The 21,006-nt window shown below is 32.9% G+C and overlaps 1 protein-coding gene across 4 annotated transcripts in view; it reads right to left on the bottom strand.

The window, feature by feature from the left end:
- Positions 1-275: 275 nt before the first annotated feature.
- LOC128547321 (guanylate-binding protein 2-like) overlaps positions 276-21,006 on the bottom strand; it is a 44,002-nt gene continuing 23,271 nt past the window's right edge. For all 4 annotated transcript variants that reach the window (XM_053519661.1, XM_053519662.1, XM_053519663.1 and 1 more), the window contains 8 exons: positions 16,063-16,259; positions 7,154-7,287; positions 6,738-6,847; positions 5,923-6,341; positions 3,044-3,324; positions 1,924-2,118; positions 1,445-1,541; positions 276-827 (listed from right to left, as the gene is read on the bottom strand). In XM_053519661.1, coding sequence (XP_053375636.1) covers positions 610-827; positions 1,445-1,541; positions 1,924-2,118; positions 3,044-3,324; positions 5,923-6,341; positions 6,738-6,847; positions 7,154-7,287; positions 16,063-16,259 — 1,651 coding nt within the window. In that variant the 3' untranslated portion in view covers positions 276-609. The remainder of the gene's footprint in view (positions 828-1,444; positions 1,542-1,923; positions 2,119-3,043; positions 3,325-5,922; positions 6,342-6,737; positions 6,848-7,153; positions 7,288-16,062; positions 16,260-21,006) is intronic.

Here is a 21,006-nt window from a genome sequence, read left to right as displayed (position 1 = left end):
TATGGATGTTGTAATGATAGTTTATTTATACTGTTATTATGTGTAGGAAATCTTATGTAAAGATAACAAAAATAGTTGAGTAAATTTAATTTAGAGATACTCTTAAGAGCTCTTTTTTATTAATTAATATAATTACCTCAGCAAAAAATAGTTACTCGTGATGTTTTTCTTTCCGTTGTGTATGGTATATAAGGTTCAGCAAAAGAAAGGTTCTCCATTTAAAAAAAAAATGATATATTTTTTTTATTTCAATATATCTATGAAACTTTCTCGGAATTAAATTTTGTTAAAGATGTAAGTAATTCTAATAGTCTAAGAACTGAAGTAAACATTTCAGGAAACAAAGTCTGTTTCAAATGGAATTTGATTTATTGTTTGGTTCAGTTCATGGTTCTCATATCAAATGTCTTGTCCATAGCTTTAAACACGTATCGTGACATTCTCGAATAATTGTTTAAAATGAAAGAGCATTGAAGAGTTTAAGCATGAAAGTTAAAAATTTATTCGTACAAAAATGTTCTGTGAATTGCCTTTGAATATTTCGTGTGCACTATATACGATTATGTTTTGGTTTTTTTTTTTCATTTCAACTGCAGTCAGCAGATTAGTTTAATTTCCAGACAAAAGATACTTTAGTCTTCCGTAAAATGTTCTGTGCTTCAGTGCATTCAATTCACCACGTAGATGTTTCATTTCATTTTCCGCATGCATTTCCCTTTCTTTTTGAAGTTTGAGTTTCTCCCACAAACGTTGTGCTTCCAGCTCACCCCGTTTCCTCGTTTCAGCTAAGACCTTTTCGTTTTCGGCTTTAAGCTGGTTAATTTGTTCTTGAATATAAAATATATACATATATATTTCTGTGTCTGCTATTTAGTGAAGTTCATTTGAAATACATATGCTCAACAACCAGCATTACTAACAGCTTTATCTTCTGTATCTTCTTGTAATTGAACCAGTGATTCCAGGGACATAGTATACTAATGTTTATATAAATTTCGGACGGAACGACACTCATTTTTAGTATTATGAACAGACTGAGAACTGATCTTCTTACTGTTAATAAGCCTGAACTGCTATCATGATGGTTGCATTGTACTAACTTTCGTCAGATTGGTACTGGCAAAAGACGATCATTAATGAATAGCTGCGGCTCTTTTATTAGATCGACTATCTATCTGAAGAATAGTTCTTGCTATTCTACTCTACCTTGTGTTAAGTCTCATAACTATGACATGTATTTTGGCAGAATTATATCCTCTTTGGACTTAGAAAATCTTACATACAAGTTACTATCAGCAAAACTAATGCAGATATTGAATTGAAACTCTATAGATATTTTAACATTCAGGGTAATATTTCTGTTTCTAAGACAACAATTCGAATAGTCGAGCATTAGCTGTCTGACGGACAGCTCTTGTTTGTATTTAGATATATATATATATACCTTCTTTTTCGGAATTTGTAAGATGACGATCTTTCCTCAGAACGTTAATTTCAGTTTCTTGCATTTTGTCACTGAAAGAAGCCCAGGCACGGATTACCTGAAACAGTATTCAGTTAAACATTTTTTTTTACCAAATTGAGAACTGGTATGCTTTAGTTTGGTTCAATAAATCATCTCGCGCTGAAGTGTTCCTTTTTTTGAATGCATCATCAGTTACATCGCACATTTAATGTTTAGTATTTTTTGTTTGATTGATGGGTTTAACGCTTTTTATAATGATGTATTTCTGCTATACAACGGTGCTTAGTTGAAGAAACTAGTGTTCTGGATTCTTTTAATAGTTTTCATGTATACTACTGCAAAACGTTAAGAAACTGTAAACGTAAAAAATATAAATTTTCATTAGGTTATATAGATGAAATCTGAAGATTGAAATAGCTGCTTTAGAATAAAACAAAATAAAGAGTGAAGGAATTTACCTCATCCTCATCAATATGATTAAATGATTTCTTAAACTCTGTCTTGAGTTTATTCATCCTGTCCTTGAATGCTTCGTATCCACTTTCATTTTCGCTACTTGTACTATATCTTTCATCCAAATAGCAAAGTAATGTTTTCTGTAGGGATCTTGAGTTTTCCTTTCTATAATCATGCCAGATTTGTTCCAAGGCCTTCTGTAATGTCATCACATCAAATGTAAAAAAGATATGTCTAATCAATCTATTTGCACTGTGACCAACAACTAATATATGCTTTCATTACATGGCTCCAGATAGCGCAGAGTTATTTAGAAACTTCTTATTTCATTAACGAAACTATCCAAAAAATACATCGCTCACTTTGTTGCTTTTTCAATGTGTTGCATTTCTTATCGCATGTATGATGATGAAATCCGATAAACTAATTTTTGGATCACAGAAATGAGAAATGTATATAATCCAATACATTGGTTTACAAAGTTCATGCAAATAATTAGTATGGTATTTGCCATTTTTAATTAGTTATTTTTCTCTGTTTAGTTTCAATTTTTTGGTAATATTTACTCTAAACACAAACTCAGTCGCACTACTTTAATTTACATTGTGCGTGTTAGTAATTTAAATGTTACATCCCTTATGTGAACAAAAACAGATAAAAGGGATCCTAAACACCCATTTACTTAGAATCGTACTTTTAGCGTAATTACAGCAAAAAAATATACATAGTGAAGTGTGGTCTGTAATGCAAAATATGGCAAAAACTATAAAGTACCTGTTAAAATTATCCTTACCCGCAATATATCTTATTTCTAAAATTCTGTGACAGGTTGGTAGCTATTTTATCCTGCCATAATTTCACAGGATTAATCATGGGAATTTAAGTCAGACACCACCGCTATAATTTGATGTCTCATTTCTTAAAATTTACTGTGCGTTTGTTTGACTTAAAACATAAAAGGCAAAATTTTCTGTTTATGATATCGCTATATTAACCTGCCGAACAGAATTTAATACCCAATTATCAAAAGAAAAAAAAAAAAAACAGTTGCTTTTGTTGTTTTTTTTAATAGTTTTTATCTCTCTTGAAATTTCCTTCACGCTACAGCCGAATCATACAAACCCTGACGTCATCTTCTATTTCAAAGTCTTTATCCATTTTCATCTTTTTTCGGCAAGAATGTAGTTCATCACTTATGAGCTGAAACACTTTATTTTGAACTTCTTCGATGGCGGGTAATGGTAGCGGGAAAACACGTTTTATTTCTGCTTTGAACTGTTCAATAATCTTCTCCCCAATCGCTTTATTCTTTTCCTTTGCAGCAATGAAATATGCATCTTCAATATTCGGAATGCGACCATTGTTAATGCAGTCAACGTAGTGTTCCACAAGACTTTTGAATACTGTAAAAGCACGAAAAGCACACCACTTGATGACATTTGATGTTAAGATCATGTCTCGTAACAAGACTGAAATAAATATATTTAACGATAGGTCGTCGGTTTGTTCGTCTTTATTTTCGGTTTACGAAGGTCATTAAATATTAAGTCCAAATCGACTGACAAAGACCTTAACACACATCGACGAGTCTAGAGGAATTGTAATAACAAATGTAACGTTTCACTAGTCTGCAATTTTGAAACAAGCAAACGTTAAAAGAAATGCAGGTACGCTTTTATAGATCATCGATGTACCTTTGATAACTTTAATACCGGCGTTGTGAAGGAAACATATTTACTTTGATGAATACACCTTTCTATGTTTATTAAGCACAGTTTATAAAGAGCTCTAGTTTTAGATAGCTGTGTCGGAACAGAAGTTTGCCTGAGGTTCGAAGAAATTGTATTATATGTTATGATAGCGTTGTTGCTAACCCCTGTGTAGCTGCTAGTTTTCAAAACAAATACGTGCTGAAAAGGCAGAGCTGAAAGATACATGAATTTCGTCATAGTTTATATATGACCTCATTTTACAATTGTTAGAGTTGCCATAGTTGTTATGCTACATTATCTGTGGTATCATCTAGCACCGGCGCGAACAGATCTCAACATTGGAGCATGTAACAAATACCAAATTATAATTTAGAGACTTTCGCAGACGTATAAACACTGCGGTGGTGTACATGGACCCTTCAATGTTACACTTGATTGCAATTCAATGAAAAGCGCCGTATGACCCCAGTCAAAAACTAATGAACTACCCTTAACGAGGAAACTATGGGCATTACAAAACAAACTAGACTTTAGAGAGGGGTTACGGAGCATGTAGATTACAGTAAGAAGACCCCAGGTGCATTATTTCATCACGAGCGGGCACCTGGGTAGAACCACCGACTTTCCGTAAGCCAGCTGGATGGCTTCGTCACATGAAGAGTTCAACGCCCCGAGTGAAGCTCGAACCCACATCGATGAGGGGCAAGTGATTTGAAGTCAGCGACCTTAACCACTCGGCCACGGAGCCCCAGCCACTTGATAACAGCATTAAAGGTATATTAGTAAGACCTGGACTTCGTCTGTAACAAACGACAGCAAGAACATTTAACCATGGTACAAGTAGCATTTGAGCAGCTACATTGTTTTAGTAGGATCTGATACTACAGTCATGCAGTTAAAGGAGACTATAAGACTCTTTCACTGGTTTTAGGTGCAAATGGGAATTTCCGGCATCGAGGGTACTGTTTAGGTGGTAACGAGGCTACAGCCAAGTTACCACCTAAACGGTTAGCCGAGAGCCGGATATTCCCATTTGCACCCATAACCAGTGACATAATCTTTTTCTTGCATACCGATATTAAGAAATAACAAGATTTAGCTTACCAAAAGGTTCCTTCTAGCGCATATAAAATATATTAAGGGATATTGTTTTAGCATAATGTTACAATGTTTAATAATGCAATGAGAAAAATATGTGCTGTCATTATTGGTGCAAACTTAATTAAGAACTAATCTAAGTATTAACAGTTTTATCATAACCCAAAATTGTTTTTTTAATATAAGCAAGTGCAGTACATATTCTGCTATTTGGAAGCATTTGTCTTGCAGTCTGTGTTCCGGATATTTTCATCACGCGACTACACCAGCGAGTACTTGCACACTTAACACAAAGAAATTTAATACATGCATTTACGATTCGAAAAACAAATCAGGAAGAGTAAAAAAGTACGCAAAAGAAAGCACCTGCAAATCCGAAACGTTAGAAGCTAAAAAATTCACGTGACCAGGGACAATTTCATTACGTAAATTTTGTTTTGGCGGGAGTCTATTTTTAGATGATGCATATTCATATTCATTTCATTAATCTCGATTCTTTACTATAATATATTCAATTGAGGAGTTACATGATTTAAACTTTATTATTGTGTCTTGTTGTTCTGTTATTTTAGTAGTTGTATTGCACTATAAAGACTGAAATAAAGATTGATTATGCGTAAACACATATTGGGCTAGAGGCTATTTGTAATGAATATGCATAAGACCAAGATGGCGGCGCACTACGGGAAATCGGATTCCTTTGATGATACCCTTGCATCCATTACATGCTCAGTCAAGTGTGACATATTCACCATAAGTGTTCCTTCTATTGAGAAGGAACAATAATAAAATTCTTTTATTCCGTTTTTTATAATAAAATATAAATAACTACATAAGTCTTCTACATATATGTAGTTCGTGATATGTCATTTAAAGCACGAGAGTAATCTTACACCGTAAGATGGATTTTTCCAGCACCGGTAAACATACTGCAAGAGTGAATTACTTTCCATGCCCAGCAAAAGTAGTAGTAATACCGTTTTATTTCTATACTAATATGCTTCGTATTAAAATGCCATGGTTCAACGTCAATCTGTACCAAACATATTATGTCAATATCTTGTAGCATGTAAAAATGAACTGGATAAAACATGATTTAATAATTTGCTACTGTTAACTTCAAGATGTTTTAAAAAGATCCCCATTTAAAAAAAAGTTAAATAGTTGATAGGGAAATATTATGACACTTACTCGTGCCGTTTATCGGACTGGATACCTTCGCTTCACTGTCAAACATTAGCTTGGGAGGAGAGCCAAGAATGTGCTCTGTCATTTCGTTCACGCCCTTTTTGAATGTTTCCTTTAATTCTGAATCTTTTGCTGAATCCAAACGTGCCATAACATCGTCATCACCAGGAGTCGGAAGCACAAAGCATTCTCTGTCAGGGAAATACTTCTTTAGGTCCCGCCGTGGTTCGTCGTACTCCTCAATACCACTGTCTGCACACAAGCAGTCTTCAAAGTATGCTTTAGGAGAGTCTATTCCCTTTGCAAACTTTAGTATAAAGTCTCGTAAAACGAGCACAAGTTCAGGCATGACACATCCTAACTTTTCTTCGTTTTCTGCTGTGTCTCCAAATTTTACCCAACTTGATATCTGTGATGCGAAACTTGAGTGCATTAAGGATTGTACAGAATCAGAGCCTCCAAGTACGCCATTTATAACATTTTTAACACATTTTATTACAACATAGAATACGTTTCACTTAAGTTAGTCTTTTCAATAGTACTTGACTAAGTCTAAACCAATAAAACCAAACCGATGTTAAAGAAATAATGTAAGACCACTTTTTTGTTCAATTAATCAAACTACGTAGTTGAAATTTCTTTGCTTATTGCATCTTTTGATTTATCTATATAGTTTTCATGAACAAACTTACAATATATATAAGTTAAGTAAAGTTAAGTACAGTTGAATTGTATTTTCTATATTTCTATATCTGGTGTAAATATCTATCGATTAAATATTTTAAGCAATGACGGTCATTGGTTATCTTTAAGGATACGAGAGTTTACTCATTGAATCGTCATCAAACCGTCCAATCATATTGTAGACCAACGAATTGCACAAAAGTGTTACTAACGTCATGATCTTTTGATCGTGATGTTTGTTTCCCTGAGAAAATACAAAGAACAATTCAAAACGCGGGTATTTAAAACGTGGGTAGTCAACATAGCCATTGCACAGTTTATAGCAGAAATTTGTAGATGATAACCATTTGTTTTCAAGTGTAAGAAATATAGATATAAATAATTTGAATGACTAAAGCTAGATTTATCTATTCAAATTAAGTATTCTTTTTTTGGAGTTCCCTCCGACATCAAAATGAATATCAAACATAAGTTGGTTGATTTCGCACCTTACATATATGTTCTAATGAAACGTTATGTTGAAGGATACATATTAAAACTAAATTCTTACTTTCTTGATGTCACCTAGACCTTCTGTATCTAGTAAAACAAGTACTGTAGGCTCTTCGGAGCAAGTTGGGTGCTGTCTGCACCAAACCCAAATTCCTTTAGTGACGGCTTTTGTCGAATCTCCCACAATAAATCCTTCAATATATTCATAAATTATCAAAAATCTATATAAACTAAAGCTTTCTAAACTGAAAATTAGGCCGCAAAAAGGAAAAGAATACTCATGATCTTTTAATTATGAATCAGTACTATATAATGGTTGGGTATTTTATTGATTGAAATTATTGACTTCTAACCTAAGAACAAATCTTTATTTTGTATGAGGTAAGTGGTTTATTTATACATTATTTCTACTGTAATTAACTCAAGATGGTTAAATGTAAAACAAAAGTTTGCTTTGGTACTATAAAATCATCAAAACTTTAATTTCATGGGCATTAACTTCTTGATTTGCTCCAAAATAGAATGCCACTGTATGGTTCATTGGTTCAACTTGTGAAGGTGTAATGAATGGGAATATTATACGTTCGTACGGATTTAATTTCGTCGGCGGATAGAATCACAAAATATTAATGATTTCATATAATTCTACATAAAAAAAATGCAATAATTCTGTGACTAAAACTTTGCGATATATTGGTGTCACTCTTGCAATCGTATCTTTTTTTCCTCACGATGAACATCAAAACTTTTTATGACAATATATGTCACGGATATTTTTAGATTTATTGATGCTTTTCATCTTATTCCTATTCTTCCGAGAGGATGTAGGTACTACATGTATGTACTTGTACTAAATAATGTTGGGAATGAAATGAAAAACCCGATATATGTGTTCTGAAAAGTATCAGTTGATTAAATCATATTGTGTAAACATGGTTATATCAGTTAACATCACCGGACGGTGAGTACAATGCCAGTGTGTCATTATTGTCGTAAATCGCTTACCAGAATATCTCTGCTCAGAAAGGTAATATTTTCGATAGTCCCTTCCAAAATACTATGAATACTGGCCTGCAGATTCAGATGACAAGTATTCCATACAGCTATATAGGGAAAGTTAGCTCAGTCCCAAGCAACCATAATTTTGAATTTTTTTAGAAGGTTACCCAAAATATATTTCGGTGAAATTATTTCAAAATGAGACCATAGGGTCAGAAAAAGATTTGTTTACAGCTCCGGTAGCTATTTTCTAAATAAGAATAATTTGTAACAATACTGGTAGACGGGAACCCAAGGAACATATCTGTTGTAGTGATTTCAAACTTGGACCAGCGTTTCCAACATCTGTGTATAATTATTTTAAAAGCGGACAAACAATTGCTGACAAAAAGATTTGTTTTAAAATTCCAACTGTAAACATATATTGAAACTGGCCGCCATGTTTTTCAGCGGATCGGTATAACTAGCAGAATCTTGACAGATAATCATCACAGAAACAATTCTGGGAAATTATTTGCAACGATTAAGAGGGAGATGTTGTCTAAGTGTTGTTTCTAGTATTAGTTCTTGTAGCCATGTTTTATTGATTAATCAGAATGGTATGAACAGCTTTATAAACGATCTTACGTTAAACTTGTTTTAAAACCGGACATGCAGTTTCTAACAAGTAATTGTTAAAACTTTCACTGCATTAATTTTTGTACATACAGGGAAAAGTGGTCATGCCCTCTGACGGTCATGTTTTTGACGAATCGATCGAAATAATGCCATTCATTTAATGTAATCATATTTGCTTTTCTCTTTTCATAATTTCAATATCAATATATTTACAAAACAAACTGGTAGGTAAAAAGTGAGGATTTATGCGCAATAAAAGAGTTTAAACCATCCATTGGTGCTTTTGTTACTAGCCATGTTTATGTGTGTGTGTGCGAGTATTACGTTACATAGAAATTATCAAATAAACATGTTTGTAAAGGGATTTATTCTAAGCAGATGGTTGGTTGAAACAAACTGACAAACTATCTTTATAACTGGGTATGTTATTAAGGAGATAAAGTTGAAATATAATAGAGTTCAGTTGGAATTCTGAACTAAATAGATTATTGTGCTATATAATTTTTGTCACCATTTTCAAACTATTCGGTCTGTCGACTGATGCAAAGAAAGTGAAAGTCGTACCTAAGAAATTACCCAAAATTTGCGCTATATCACGATGATACACTATCCTTAAGGAAACTTTTAAGGGTGGATGTCAGTCTAAGAAAAATGTCAGTAAAATTTAATGACAACTTCAAAAATGTACGAGTCGACTGAATGCAGTTAAGCCTTATATTCGCACAACGTTTAATCAAAATGCATGAACTTAGCCAGAGTAGCCAGACTAGGCAGAGTAGCCAGTTTTAGGTTCAGGGTTAGGGCTGTTTTCTGGCTACCTGGCTGTTCTGGTTGCTCTGGCTAAATTCAGACACATGTTTTATCAGATGGTGAAAACGAAGTTTATGTGAAATATACTACCACAAATCTTATCTTATGTTGCCGAGAATACTAATATTTTGCTTTGTTCGTTAGACAATGCTTACTTTTTTATAACATGCCAAGTAAAATGTAAATATGTACCAAACCCATCATAATAGTACATATAGTTTCGGAAAACTTTAAATTTTTGAACTTCGCATGATTTAAAAAGAAATATCATCCTCATGTTTGCCATACAGAAACAATATAAAATAATTACTGCCTAATATTCAAATATCTATGTATCTTAGTATCGGCTTAAGGTATGGGTGTCGTTTGTCGCTAAGTAACATATCTTCTCTTTACTACAGATGTAGAAATTGTGTAAGCAGTGCAAATGCTGACGCAAGTGCAAAACTTCATAGAAGTCATTACCACTCCATTGCAAAACATCAAAAGAGAAGCTTATTCAAAAGTATAATCTTTGTTAAAGACGACAATCGTTACAAACTGGCTCACTAAAATTGTTCCAAAATTATGTTATTGTGATTGCTTTAAAGAGACTAACTCACACATTGTGATTTGTGATTTTTTAAAAGAAATCTTTACCGAAAGGCAAAATGCCACCAATGTTTAATATATTTATAGGAACATAATGGCTGACAAGTTTATAGTTTCCAAAAAAAAAAAAAGAACGGAAGCATTAAAGTTTTTGCAGTTTTTCTCATGAATTTTATAAACCGTTGCAACACTTTTGATAGATATAAAACAAGATGTGAAAGTATTTTTAGACGCTATCGTCACGTGACTACGCATGCAGTTTGATGTTTCAATTTATAGACTCGTCTACCGATTTGATTTTTAGCTCACCTGAGCACGAAGTGCTCAAAGGTGAGCTTTTGTGATCACCCTGTGTCCGTCGTCCGTCGTCGTCCGTCCGTCCGTCGGCGTCGGCGTCAACAATTTGACTGTTAACACTCTAGAGGTCACAGTTTTGGCCCAATCTTAATGAAACTTGGTCAGAATGTTACACTCAATAAAACCTTGGACGATTTTGATATTAGGTCATCTAGGGTCAAAAACTAGGTCACCAGGTCAAATCAAAGGAAATGCTTGTTAACGCTCTAGAGGACACACTTTTGTCGTCAACAATTTGACTGTTAACACTCTAGAGGTCACAGTTTTTGCCTAATCTTAATGAATCTTGGTCAGAATGTTACCCTCAGTAAAATCTTGAACGAGTTTGACATTAAGTCATCTGGGGTCAAAAACTAGGTCACAAGGGCAAATCAAAGGAAAAGCTTGTTAACACTCTAGAGGTCACAATTTTGACCCAATCTTAATGAAACTTGGTCAGAATGTTACCCTCTATAAAATCTTGGACGAGTTTGATATTGGGTTATCTGGAATCAAAAACTAGGTCACCAGGTCAAATCAAAGGAAAAGCTTGTTAACTCTATAGAGGTCACAATTTTGACCTAATCTTGATAAAACTTTATCAGAATGTTACCCTCAATAAAATCTTAGAAGAGTTTGATATTGGTTTATCTGGGGTCAAAATCTAGGTCACCAGGTCAAATTAAAGGAAAACCTTGTTAACACTGTAGAGGCCACTTTTATGACTGCATCTTCATGAAACTTGGTCAGAATGTTAATTAGTTGATCTCAAGGTCCAGTTTGAATCTGGGTCATGTAGGATCAAAAACTAGGTCACCAGGTCAAATCAAAGGAAAAGCTAGTTAACACTGTAGAGGCCACATTTATAACCATATCTTAATGAAACTTGATCAGAATGTTAATCTTGATGAACTACAGGCCAAGGTCAAATCTGGGTCAGTTGGGGTCAAAAACTAGGTCACTTGGTCAAATCACAGGAAAAGCTTGTTAACACTCTAGAGGCCACGTTTATGACTGTATCTTCATGAAACTTAGTCAGAATGTTAATCTTGATGATCTTTAGGTCAAGTTCGAATCTGGGACATGTTGGGTCAAAAACTAAGGTCACCGGGTCAGATCAAAGGAAAAGCTAGTTAACACTTTAGAGGCCACATTTATGACCATATCTTAAGGAAGCTTGGTCAGAATGTTAATCCTTATGATCTTTAGGTCAATAGGTCAGGTGAGCGATACAGGGCCTTCATAGCCCTCTTGTTCATTTATTGTGTTGTTTCAGAACTTATTTTCACAGAAAATTGGTAGTATCTTTATGTCAGAATAATTTGTTTAGCTGATAAATTGCTTACGTAATAAGTAAGTAAGCACAGATAGTGCATGCCACTTTTTTCATTGTGTCATTGCTATAATTATATTTGAATTGGTGTTAATTATTGGATTATTTGGCCATTTCTTGACGATTTAGGTATTTTCAGTGATAGCCGGATAACAGCATCACACTTTACATTATATACAACAGTTGAAAGGAACAAACTATCTTGTTAGAGCAGGTACTCTTCGTAAAATGCTATGTGCGAATTTGGACCAGTCAGAAACAAGTTCTACAAATAGCACCAATCAAAGCTCACGTCTGCTAAGGTATAGATAGGAAGATGGGTGCCAGAGAGATCAGTCTGTATCCAGCGATAGAAGAAGACACATCGAGGATTCAATTAATAATTTATCCTAGTACCTTGATGAAGGAGTTATTGCAACTACACTGTCAGGGCGGATTGAAAACGTTTGAAGGTCATAGACTGAAGAAGAATTGCAGAATTTCAACAAGGTTTCGAGCTACAGGACCAACGCATATGAGTATTACCATAACGGTACTTAAATGCTTTACATGTAGATGATAGCAAATATAGGTTGAGCATCAGGGACATAGGTTTTGTTGACCTACTGAGAAAATAGGAGTGTTCCAGCTTATAGATGAGGTTCAGCGTTATTGGTGAAGTACAGCCAAGACATCAGGGTTTTACCTATATGGTTACCGTAGTTGAATGCTATAAGTGATAGCATATAGGCGCTGAGAATCTATGAGTCAGAGCAATCTTACTGAGTTGCAGCTTGAGCACCTATGCGATAGGACACGTACGTTGTTGTTTAAAGATATTGTTTGAAGAAAACTTCGACACAAAGGCAGTCAGGTATAGTATCTCCAGCCTATAGTAGTTTAAGCTGAAGATTGATAGTTGAAACATCGAATGGTTTTTGTCTGATCCCTGAAATTATCTAGTTCATAACTGAATTCATATACAAATCATTGGTACAGATATTATTTAGGCAAGGTAGCCAGAGGAAAGTTTTATATACGAAATATTTAGTCTCACCATACGTTTTAACATGGGACATTCTATTTCGTTTATCAGCTAGTCTTAGACAAAGTCACCTTGGCGATTGGACCCATTTACTTGTTAAAGATACTAAAACTGTAGGCACTTCCCTAGTCATATAATTCGTCATATAATTCCTATCCTAACACTTTAAATCAAACGATCCTGAAATTATTGTCGGGCAATGATTTTAACAAAGTGAAGTGTAAGATTGTTATAAAACTCAAAAAAAGCTAACCTACGCTTTAAAAATATCACTGGGAAGCTTAAAAAAATTTGATCATATTAAAGGTTGTGTGTATTTAAAAACATAATTCCCTGTCAATTGTGACTTTTTGGAGACACAATTTTGGAGACATGTTAGAACTAGATCAACTAACTCATTTTGTCTTCATCGAATCGTATTCATATTACGATATTGTTTTGTTTATCTATATTTCAAAACGTCGAAGTATTGTACGATACATATACGTGTGTGTTCTATTGATATGGTTATTTTCTCTTATTGTCACGTGATGTTTGCTAGGTGCTCACTGACTGGAATTCACATGCTGTTTGCTTTTTTTATAAACCGGGAATCCCTTATCAGAAATTTTTTATCTTAAATCTATTAGAAAAACAACGATTTTAAACAGAATTCGATGAAAAATATATTGTTAGAACATCGAATGTGCTGCATATTGGTGAATATAGCAAAAATTGGATGATTTCAACTCTGACACCACGATGTTTTTTGGTTAGTTGCATTAACTCAACACTTAATTCAGATAAGTTAAACTGTCAACAAAATACTATATTTTAGTATTTACAGACTATTCAAATTAAAATGGCCTTGATTTTCAAAATGGCTGTCTTAACTTCGATCTAACATATGCATATGGAAGAGGTATAGCTGCTCGAAGTGTTATAACTATATTGAAATTAAACTGGTATTGCAGAGGATTTTACATTTATTTAATTTTTTTTGTCAATATGACCAGCTGAAATCGGTTACATTTATAAAAATTAATCAGAGAAAACTGCTGAATTATTCATTAGTATAAAACAAATCAAACGATATCTAATTAAATAAGGTACATTTCAAGGGAATTAAATAATTTGTTATTCATTTCAATTGATAAAAGTACTGTCATTTTCAATCAAAAACATACATATAGATAAGATATAGCTGTCAAAATATTCATTTTTGCCTCAGAAGTCTTACGCATTAGCAGTTTCAAACATCGCAAAGCAGCTTATGCTAAAAATACTTTTGATGTACTCTTTTGTGGAACTTGAATGTTTTACCTTCTATTTTTATAACAATAAGTCTCCAGATATATTAAAATCCCTTCAATGCCCCTAAAAATATATCAGTGCGTAGACCTCTGAAATAGTGCCAAACTGTTATAAATACATTTATTGCCATTATTGTTGCATTTTCGTGACATTGATCCAGTTATATGGAGTTTTACAGCTTTTTATTTATTCAAGAAGTATGCAATTTATCGTATCTCTATAGTGTTTGATGTTGTTGAGTAATACTGTTGGTACCGTTATAAGTGGTACTGTTATAATAAATATTCAAAGTAACGTTTTTTTAATCCGTTTTAGGATGTAATATCAATAATATATATATATATATAATACTAATATATGCGTGTATGAGTATCCGGTTTAGAAAATACAAAAATGTAAACGACTTCTCGTATCCTCACATACATCGTATGTGAAATCATATTTGTGCCATATCTTGTACATTGATGTTACAGTTTGCCTGTCGAATGTAATATTTCTGAAACACACGTTATTGAAATTAGAAATATGTAGTTACTAGACTTTTAAACATTGTTTCCTACTGAGGTAAGCCAATGTAACATTTTTAATAAATTAGTTTTTACACCTATTAAACTGCATAAGACAAATATTAACATTGAAGTTAGAGCACAAATCGACAAAAAATAACAACAAACAAAAACAAAAACAAAAAAAAAAAGAACAAAAAAAAAAAAAAAAAAAACCAACAGAAAACACTACAACTAAAAGTAGGGACAATGGACCTCCTGTACCTTTTTCGTTAACGAAATATTTGATTGTACAAACAACATAAAGAAACTATTGTTACACTATTTCTGACTGGACATTCATTGGCTCGATTTATTGAGAAACAGTGTGTTTTCTGATTGATATACTTCGCGTTTATATGCAAGTTGTCTTAAATCTTAAGTGAATACAGCGTTTTATAGTTTCTCATGAAAAAGTATCAAGTTATGAACCGTAGCAAAACTGTCTGATACTATATCATTAAAAAAGTAGAGCAATTTTAATACTTTTCTTAGCTATTAAACTGCCGAAAATATAAAATGGGTTGGAAGGTCGGGTATTTGAGACCCTAAATTCGGAACAAATAAAAACAATGGAATAAACCGTTACAGGAAACCTTTAATTACTTTACAACAATTACATAGTAGAACGTTTAATGTCTAAAAGTCAGTACTGAAACAGTCTTGCAGAATTTCATTAAATTTTGTTACCAATGATACTTTTAAAGAGGGCAAATTCCGCATTTTTCGTAAAAAATGATCAGGTTCATTAAAATGTGTATTTTTTTTCTTTGGCATACGGTAAAAACGGATGTCCCGTTGGTCTTCAACGATCCCAAAATGAATGTATTTATGACATAAATAGAAGAGCTTTTGCCTTATTTCTGGGTTATGAAATCGAAAAACTAGAGGACTTACAGAAACTATCTGACCGAGAAAACGCCCTTGCTGCAAGATATACGAAATATTAATCCAGCATATACGCTGAGATGGGCAAACTCCAAGTACTGTAGATAATGCCATATCAAATAACTTAGGCTAAATTTCAGCCGAGCTATATGTATTTTTTAATTTTGTTATTTTGTTGTAGATTTATGTTTATACCGGTGTGTCAATAGTTTAATATTATATATTTTGCTTATAATATGAGTAAAAAAGAAAATTTGGAATAAAAAATTTACCTGTTTATCTGGTGTTGCGACGAGCACTAGTTTAAAAACGCAAAGACAATGACATTTTTAATGTATTTCAGATGAAGTTCATTAATTTGACGAATCACTCACAATAAAACACAAAGTGAATAGTTGAATACTCTTATCATGTTCTAAAAGACTGTGTCATGAAAATTTGCCTAAAGATAATGACAAGCGTGTGTCGCCATTTTACAAGCACACACTAACCTTCCCGTTGAAAACTTAAATACTTTCGTTTATACATACCAGATTTTCCAGCAAGTTTGTTAATAAGATAAGACTTTCCAGTTCGAAATGGGCCGGCAATTCCAACAATATGTAGCCTAGCTTCTATTTTACAAATGGACTCTATTGTGCCTGACTTAGTATAAAGCTTGCCATCTTCGCCATTGTAAATCAAACACATGGGCTTGCTAAATACATCTAAATCCCGTGGTGTACGTCTTTAATTAAACAAAGTTTCATGACAGTTGACAGGATATAAAACTTGTGATATATGTACTGTAAAATAGGGTTATTATAACAGTAGCTTCATCTGGGATGCAGTATCCGCTCGAATGGATTTTGTCAGATCGGATCTCACGATGCGCGCAAGCGCCGAGTGTGATCCGACCTTGCAGAATCCACGAGAGCCGAATACAAAGTCCCAGATCTGGCTACTGTTATAATGACCCTTTTATTATATACCTTTACCATTTTGATTCTTGTTTTGTTCTTGAACGAACTCTTCAATGTATATCAATACTAAATGGAACTTAGTGAAGTTTTTATGTGCGCTATTTATAGTAACGTGTCGGATCATGCATATTAATGAAAATAGTCCGGCAGCATGCAATACGGAAGGTACAATACGGAATTGAAAAGGCACAATACCTAATTTTTGTCTGTCTCTTTATATTTAATTGTGAAATACAAGCCGATTTTTTACAGAATTTATATAGGTATATAATAGAATATCATATACGTTGTTAATCATCTTAAATATCAACTTTAAAAAGCGTTCAAAGTCGTATTTGAAATTTGGAGATAATTATATCATTATATATTAACTCTGACAAGGATCTGCAACAGTATTTGAACACATATTTAACCAAATTCAGTGCAGGTAATAAACCGTCCATGACCAAAGGAGATATTAAGTAATGTCAGCCGTCAGTTTGACAGTCTGTCCGTCAGTTTTTCAACAATGAGGTAGAACGTTATATAATATATATTCTACAATAAATCAAGATAGAAAGCTATTTGGAAAGTATTAACAAGATTATTTTTTATTAGGTGCCTTATCGAAACATGTGATCTCTACGCCTGAACAACAAGTTTTTGTAATGTAAATCTTTCAATAAAAATATGTGTTGCTCAAATTTATAGGACTACCAGTTAAAGATTAATTTCATAATTTTAGTATAAACTGATATGACGAAGTAATACTGAATATGAAAAGAACAAATGAATATAATTTTTATAGTTAGATGAAATCAATGTGTCTTCCAAATATATATTTTTTTCAAAATCAGCTGGCTCTGTTGAAATATTGTTTCCTGTCTTGACTCAGTGTTGTTATAATTTTTACTCCTTTGGGATAATTGCTCAATTAGGTTCGAACCCTCGCTCTATGGTAGAATTATTCATGTTATGAAGCTATTTAGCTTGCTTACTGAAGGTCTGTGTTTTTGACCAGGTGCCAACATTCTCCACGAAATGCTGGAAATTTAAAATCGCAATATGACCATAAAATACGCCTAAGCTGGTGCAAGCTGGCATAAGAGGTGTTGCGCTTTCCATTGTTTCTTGTGAACAGACCAAATCAAAAATAATATGCTATTACTTTACTTAGTTACGTGTTATGCTTTAAATAGGTTTTGTTGTAGATGTATATAACAATTAAATCATCAGTCTTTAAATGTTATGTGAATTTCATAAGTTGTCATTATGTAATGCTTACTTAATCAAAGAATTTATTACATACAAATAACTGAAGGTGGTAATACTTATATGGCATGGAATCAACATATAATAGTAGAACCTATATGAGTTGAATTCAACTTGTACTTCATAAATATACATTTAATGTGGAATCTCCTGATAGAAGTTTAACCTTATTTTGTTATTTTCAATCATAGAGATGGTACCTAAAAATTCAAATTCATCTTTATAGGTTTTTGTCAGAGTGAAATGATAGCTAAGTGCACCAATTTTCTAAATATATTTATGGTTTTCCTCTTCTCCATGTCAAAAATAGAAATATTTGATATCTAAAAAATGACTTTCTCAAAATATCTGAAGCAAAATGGACAACTCTTGTATTGACCGTTTTTCAAAGATTTTAGGACTTCCCCAATTATAGTCTATGTCAAAAGCTCCCACAGCTAAATAAATTCAATAGAGTATAAGGTAAGTTTACTCTACTTTCAACATTTTGAAAGAGCCTATACTGAACTTCCTTTTGTCTTTTAATAAAGTCAAATTCCAAGACTAGCCAAGAGTCTAAAACGCTTGAAAAAATTCTGAGTGAAAGAGAATGACATGCTCTTTATTATAAGCTTACCAAAACCATACCAATTTATATTGTAAACAAACCCCTACACCATTTTACTATCAATATTTTCCACTCATGAATGCACTCAATTCAGGTGATAATTGTTGATATATTTGTAAATGAGAGGCCCCAACAAAAACCTTTTTTTCAAGTTGTGTAAACAGTATAAGTTTTAAATTAATGTTGATATCTGAAATTATCCGATTACTTTGTTTTCAACAATAAATAAAACACCTTTTAGTTTGTTTAGGGTAGTTGACCTGTAACGAAAATTATCAAATAGCTTTTTCAGCATTTATTCGTTTTTCAAGGAAAGCAAATGATCGTGCTAGTTCCCTCCAGAGAATGTTTGAATTGAGAATTGCTTAAAATACATTACATAGAGTCATTACCTGTCAGCTACATTAACATGTAGTAATTACAACCACTACCTTAAACATTGTAATTAAATTTGAAGACAATGAATTTTTGTGTTACCAATTTAACTTTTATTGTTATTTCTCATTGTTGGATATATACATTTTACATTTTGTAATATATAAATGTTGTGTAAACCAATGTATCACCATTGAGAACAATAAATAAACAACTTTGGCTAAAAGATCAAAACTTAATAACGTTTCTTAATGTCGTTAATTTTCTTCAAAGGAATGTATGCATTATTTTATATAATCTTCATGCATTACTAAACTTTCTATCCGGACCTCACTACAACTTACAAAATAACTGTCAGTGTAAGTCATGAGAAAAGCGTGCATATTGTATATTGAATACAAAGTGATTTAAACAAATGTAGGTCATATTTTGTCTGCCTGATAAATTGTTTGAAAAAGGACCTATCTGATTTTTCTTTCACTTTTGATCAATGTTTAATGTTGGCTTCAGTTTATTGATCAATTCAGAGTTGTCCCCCTTTGATTTATTTGGGTAGGTACCATCTCTATTCAATGATGTATATTTCATTGTAACAAATATCGTTTTGAGATATGTGACTGTACTAAATCAATTTTGCGACACTTATAGCAAGACGCAAAACTTTTATAGTAGTAAACTGGTTAATATAACAGTTTTTTCAACTCGCCCACTCGTTCCTTCAAGGATTTTTCTAGCCGTCTCTTTAAGATTCCCTGAACGCCATGCAAATTAATCACGCTCAACAATCTTCAGTTTATAACGGTCATTGTTACACTGTCTTATGTAGCAAAAGAGAATGTCCATAGGTCTTGGTTGACATAGTCCCATCAATAGCAGTAACGGTTTTCCAACGCTTATTGCACGATTTCTTCACGGCCTTCAGGAACACACGCTACGTTTGGTGATTTGTGCAACGCTATGATAATGAACGTAACATTTTTTCTGTCTCGAAGCTTCCAAAATATTAGAGATGAGTGGGTTAACAATTCAGAGAGAAACTCCCAGCTTTGCTGTCTTTATGTCCATGTGATACTAATGTATGTAGTTCTAGGAACGTTTTTTGTATTCAGATACTATCATTATAGCGTTGTAACCCAGTTTCATGACAATAATTTTGTACTCTTCCCAAAGAAATAATACATTCAATGTCATGTAGATCTACCACAGTGCTGCTTTGATACTCCTTTATGAGAGGGGAGACTTTAAAACCTACTCTCTATTCTCTCTAATTAATCACCTATTTTTGGATGTTCGATTGCGAATTTTTTGGAACAATGCACATTTATCGCTAAGTTATAAAAACAACGGAAATATTGTAATTCAAAGAATTTAAACTTCATATGCAGGCCTCTGAGATATTTATTTTTTCAATTTTCAGTTACAAGTTCATTGCTTCTCGTATAAACGAAATTTTTGAAAAGCAATTCCTCCATATTGTTTTTTTTTATTTGTGTTCCATCGTAAATGATTCCTAAAGAGCAAATATCTCTGTAAACTTTGCATAATATAGTCTACCGAGTAGTGTGTTCGTTTTACGGAGTTTTCCTGTTTTATGTATTTCATATTTTCTATCAGATATTGATAAAAGTAATGTAAAATAATCTGCATATTTTTTCATTTTAAAAGTAATCAGCGATTTAATCAGAAATATTTTCTTGACGAAATATGTGCATATTTTTTTCATTTTAAAAGTAATCAGCGATTTAATCAGAAATATTTTCTTGACGAAATATACTAAGTAATTAACAGATGGCTGTATTTTTAAACACAAAGATGGCATAAGCGGGCATGTGAGCTAAATAAAACACGAGTGAAATATTATTTGATATCAAATTCTCTCCAGTGTATCCTTTAATATAAACAGCAAATGTGCCTAAAACGAGAACTGTATATTTCATGTTATATTTACTAACAAAGCCTATATGACCTCTGTGACATTGACCGACAAGTCATGTCAACTTGAAATAATTCTACAATGCTAATAATGTTACTTCTGTTTGCAGCATTAGTCAAATTCTTAGGTAAAAGCAATTTACATTGTTGCTCTTTTATTACCAAAAAGATGCACTTAGTTAAATAAGTATTCGAGGTGTAGAGACACTGCATAGAATTTAAATCATGTCTGCACGACAGCCGAACGATCATAGCATAAATAAACAAAACATTGATGTAAATTGATTACCAAATCACAGTTTATTCATTTAACGTGAAAAAGACCCACTTCACTGAGAGTGGGCGAT

Source organism: Mercenaria mercenaria, chromosome 12 (assembly GCF_021730395.1).
Source record: "Mercenaria mercenaria strain notata chromosome 12, MADL_Memer_1, whole genome shotgun sequence".
Lineage (NCBI taxonomy): Eukaryota > Metazoa > Mollusca > Bivalvia > Venerida > Veneridae > Mercenaria > Mercenaria mercenaria.
Note: the sequence above shows the minus strand (reverse complement) of the source record. Positions and strands in the feature narration are given on the sequence as shown.